The sequence below is a fragment of the Rissa tridactyla genome, chromosome 19, assembly GCF_028500815.1.
Source record: "Rissa tridactyla isolate bRisTri1 chromosome 19, bRisTri1.patW.cur.20221130, whole genome shotgun sequence".
Classification (NCBI taxonomy): Eukaryota; Metazoa; Chordata; class Aves; order Charadriiformes; family Laridae; genus Rissa; species Rissa tridactyla.
In genome coordinates, this window is record NC_071484.1 from 3,288,288 (window position 1) to 3,293,121 (window position 4,834).

Genomic DNA, 4,834 nt, shown 5'->3' on the forward strand with positions numbered 1-4,834 from the left:
GCCTTCTGCCCCGGGGAGGTGACCTGGCAGCGGGCTCGGAGCCAACACAGGGCAACGGCCCTAAACTGGAAAGAAAAGGCTGTTAAAGACGGGATCATCTCCGGCTTGGGATGTCCCAGAGCCCCACATTGCTGAAGCCCAGGAGAAGGTAGCAGGGAACTGTCATCGCAGGTTTTCCCTTTTATCCCGCAGCTGAGTGACCTTTGCTCTGGCCTGGGGTGGCTGCGTTTGGGCTCGGTGATCCCAAATATCTCCTGCAGCCCCCGAGAGTGGGAAACAGAGGCACCGAGAGCACGAGCCACAGGGCAGGAGCAGCCCCGTCTCCCACCGGCCATGATGGATGGGACCAGTGGAGACCACAGGGTGCTGGGGCCTGGGATTTTAGGAAAGCTCCCAAAACCACAAGCTGTGAGATGCCGCCACCGGGGCTCAGCGGCCCCAGCACTGGGACCAGGTCTCCCCTGCTACTGGGACCAGTAGCAGGGCTTGGAAAAACCTGCAGCCCCCTACTCCCAGCTCGCTTCCCTGCCGGGCAGGCTGTCCTGCAGGCTCAGAAACGCCATCAGGGGGGCACAAGCCATCCCTGCCCCACAGCCTGTCGCAGTGTCGGGGGGTTATCCTGGGAATACACCGCAGGGAAACACAGCCCGGGGAGGTTCCTCCGCCGGCCAAACCTGCGGGGAAGGGTTTGTTTAGCCCCAGCAGCTATAGCAACGAGCCCTGCTGCCTGCAGCAGCCCTGCTCGCCCCATCGCCCGCCCCAGCCATGGAGGTGGGGGCACCCCATGGGGCCTGGGGGGGCACGCCGGCAGGGACTTACATCCTACCCCACAGGGTAAGCCCTGGAGAGCAGCTCTGTCTCTGGATTTATGGGATAGTCAGGGCTCACGAGGGTCGGGTGGGGAAAACGGGATGGGGTGGGAGGAGAGAGGGGCTGGTTTCGGGTGGGCACTGGGATCTGGGGCAGCAAAGCTGCTCCTTGCAAAATCCCTCCCTGCTCCCTGCAGACCCCGGGGTCACCGGGAAGGCCACTTCTGCACGGGGACATGTCCCCAGGGGTTGGGACTTGCCAGGCATGCAATTCATCCGGGCTTGCAGGGCTGCACCCCTGGAAAGATGGGGGCTGGTGCAAGCCACCCCCGGCTCTGAGGCTCTCACCCCTGCTCCTCCCGGGGCCAGCATTGCTCTCCTCCCCACCACCAGCTCCTCTCCCCTCTCCTCCCCGGCTGCTGTCCCGCTAATGGGGCACTAAATTAGAGTGGGAGATTCCTGGGGTTTTCCTTCCCCTCCTGCCTTTCAGCTCCAACCTGGGCGATCCGGTGGGGCCGTGACGGTGCCCCAGCAGCCAGTGGTGATCCTCCAGCAGCTTCCCGGGATGGTGGCTGCCCCGGTTCCCCCCGCAGGACCTTCAGACGTCCGGGGAGGTGCGTGATGGTAGATGTTGTAGAGGTCAGCGTTAAAACCAGCTTAACTTCATCCTCCTCTTCTTTTGCCCAGCCTTTTCAGGATGAGGGGCAGGCAGGGGGGCTGTGCCCACCCTTTACAGCCGTACCCCGTGCTTTGACGGCTGCTTTGCCCCATGGGATATGATTTTCGATGGTTTTAGCAACCTTGAAATCTGGGCAGGCTTTGGCCACATCGGGACGCTTCCAGGGGATGGTTTTGGGCTGATTTTGTAAATCCACCTCTCTTTATTCCTCCAAAACCCCCATTTCACGTGGGTCTAGGGAGCATCACCAGGGAAAGTCAGGGTGACACGGGCTCCTAGGTGGGACCGGAGTGGGACACGTGCCAGCCCCAGAGCCCGTGGGACGTGCAGGTGGGAGCAAAGACCGACTGTCTACAGGGGCTTCACCCAACCTTGTGCAACCCAGGATCCAGCAATCTGGGCCGGGGGAGCAGAGAGCAGAGACGGGGGAGCTTGTGGTCCCCAGGACACTCTGCGGGGGAAGCCACGCAGCATTTTGGGGAGGGGGGAAGGTTAGGCCGTCTTTAGAAAGACACGGAGGAAAGGGCACGCTCAAAATTGGTGTGGGAAGAGAAAGGAGAGCCCAGCCCGGCCCCTCGCAGCCGGCTGCCTTTCCAGCGGGACGGGTGGGATCCATTAAGAGCTGCCAGCCCTTCGCCTGCTTTCTCTTCCCGGTTCAATGCCTGGCTGCTGGCCCGCTTTCCCCTCGTGGCTCCGGCTCCGGCCACCTCCCGGGTTGTGCTGTAATGCTTCTCGCTGGAGGGTCAGTTGCCGCATGGGTGCCCTGGGAGCCCGTCCCAGGGCGTGAAAGCATTTTGGGGTCAGGCATGTGGGACACAGGGGTGCCCAAACCCCTTTTTTTCCCAGGATTCCAGCTAAAAGTGGATCGTGGGTCTGGTGCAGAAAGCCAGTGGGATCTCGGGGGCAGCCCCTCCAGCAGGTTTGCAGGCATTTTGCAGGGGAACTTCACGCCTGCGGCAAATGGGGATGTTTCGATGGGGATGTGGAGCCAGACGCTGCGCTTCCCCCGCAGCCTGATTGCCCTCAGCGGCCACCTCGTGGCTTGGGCATCCAGCCAAGGGGACCGGGACATGTACGTGCCTGGCTGCTCCGTGTCCCAGCTCCTCATGCGGAGCCAGGGAAGGGGCTGGCGAGGCACCGAGCATCCCCAATCCGCTCCTCTCCCGGACCCAGTTCCGTAGGTGCTTGCTCCTGGGGATGGAGGTGGGTCCAGCCCCAGCTCCTGCCTCCTCGGGAGGGTCTCTGAGCCCCCCCTGCATGATGTGGTGCCAGGCAGAGCTGACCCTGGCGTGGTCCCCATGCGGTGCCACCCCCAGGACACCGGCTCTGCCGCCTGGTGCCAAGGCAGAGCCTTGCCAAGCCGCTGAGCACTGCCAGGACCACAGCAATTCTCCTCCGAATGGGCGGAAAGTCTGATGCCTCCAGCACCACTAATCACCTTTTGTGAGCAGCCCTCAGCAAGCCAGACCAGATGTTTAATCACATTTGCAAATAAGAATAGGCTGGAATATGGCTATTTTAAAGCTTTATCCAAGCAAAATAATTTTTAAATGCCACATGGGCCTTCCAAATTGGGGTGGGGGGAGTCTGGCTTAGCTCCCGCCACTTGGGCACAGGGACAAACCGTGGTGCCGCCCCATCCCATCCCAGGCACTCATCCCATGGCCGTGTTTCTTGTGCCCTTGCTCCGATCTCTCTCTGACGCAGAGCCCCTTACTCTCCGGCAGATTTAATCGAGTTGATGATGATTCAAAACTCCCAAATGCACCAGGTGGTGATGAACAACCTGGCTATGTCGGCACTGACGTCCTTTGGGTTCGGGCCATCCGCAGCTGCTGCCCAGGTAAGGATCAGGGATGCTGGATGAGCAAAGGGACAATGGGATCAAAGAGGACCAAAAGGACCAAAGAGGTGGGCAAAGGGACCTTTCCAGAGCTGCTCAGGAGAGCAGGATGCCCGTCTCCTGCTTTGGCACAGCGTAGGATCCCTCCGGGCGCAGAAGCTGGGTGGTCTCAGCCCATCTCAGTCCAGGCTCTGCAGCCCCTTGGGGTTTTGGGGCTCTTTGTGCTGGTTTGACCCCCATCTCTGCCAGCACAGATCGCATCCAGGCTTCCTGGAGGCAATTCAGCCCAGCGGGGAAGGGCCAGGACCCTCCCTGCGTGCTGCGGTCCGGGCAGGGTGCAGCGCGGGGCTGCGGCGGCCGAGCAACGAGACTGAGCGCTATTCATTAGGCAGAATGGCTCTGCAAGGGCGTTCATTTAAAAGTCCATCTCGAACCTAAATCATATGAAACATTTCATCTCCTTGGGGGGAAACAAATGCTGCTTTCTCGGCGGGGGCGAGGGCTGGGCTGCGGGCAGCTGCCTTGCTCACTGCCAGCTGGCATCTCGAGGCACGTCCCCTCCCCTGCTGCCCGCCCAGTGCCCACCACTTCACCCAAGACCGGTCCCTGCCTGTCGCATCCCAGCGGCCGGATCAAACAGAATCTTCCCAGCAGCGTTTTGAGGTCCCGGCTGCGGAGCTGCCACCTCCCCGTGTCCCCAGCAGCCTGGTTCCCACGCTGGCCGACCGCGGGGCTTTGTGTGGGAGCGAGCCCACCCAGCCGGACCCTGGGAGAGCCGTGCCGTGCCGTGCCGGCGGCATCGCAGCCAAGAGCGGCTCCGTGGGAACTCTCTCGCCGGTACTTTGGGGAGCGGTGCCCCAGGCTGCCGAAAGGGGACTGGCACAGCCCTGCCTTTTGCTCCTCCCCGCAGGCGATGGCGGTACCTTTGCAGACCGGAGAGGAAGAGGAGGCTGTGGTGTTCCACCATCACTACATCCCCTGCCCTGGTCCCGCTCCCGTCCTGGCGTGGCTGGTCCCGACGCGGGATCGGGGACCGGCGGCTGTACGGTACCTGGGCGCAGGCTCGTTAGCCGAGGATGAGGAGGTGTGAGTAACGAGGGTGCTGCTTGGTGGCACCCAGCATAGGGTCGCGTGCATGTCCCCGGGGCTCCTGGTGTAACAAGACTTCCAGCCCAAGCTGGGACACAAGGGGCAATGCCAAGGTGGCACTTACTCCTGTCCTTGCTCCCCTCCAGCCGTGCGGTGCCCCCCCCTCCACCCCCCAGCGCCACGGGGACCGTGGGAGCCAACGTCCCACCAGCTTCGGGTAAGGACACGTTCTCCCCATGTCCCTCAACGAGGGACGTCTTGCCCTCACGTGTGGATGAAACGGGCAGCACCCGGTCAAAGCTGAGGCCTCCCCGCTCCCTCCATCCGTGGGATCCTGGGGGTGGCCATTGCGCATCTTCCAGCTGCCCTTTTCTCTCCGCAGAGTACTATGATGTGGTGGAGGAGAGGCTGTGA

At 62.3% G+C, this 4,834-nt stretch overlaps 1 protein-coding gene across 1 annotated transcript; it reads left to right on the plus strand.

The window, feature by feature from the left end:
* The first annotated feature begins 765 nt into the window (after positions 1-765).
* PRR29 (proline rich 29) lies at positions 766-4,834 on the plus strand. The gene is made up of 6 exons (XM_054224752.1): positions 766-834; positions 1,300-1,423; positions 3,198-3,331; positions 4,242-4,417; positions 4,567-4,637; positions 4,803-4,834. The coding sequence occupies exons 1-6, from the start codon at positions 766-768 to the stop codon at positions 4,832-4,834; spliced, it is 606 nt and encodes a 201-aa protein (XP_054080727.1).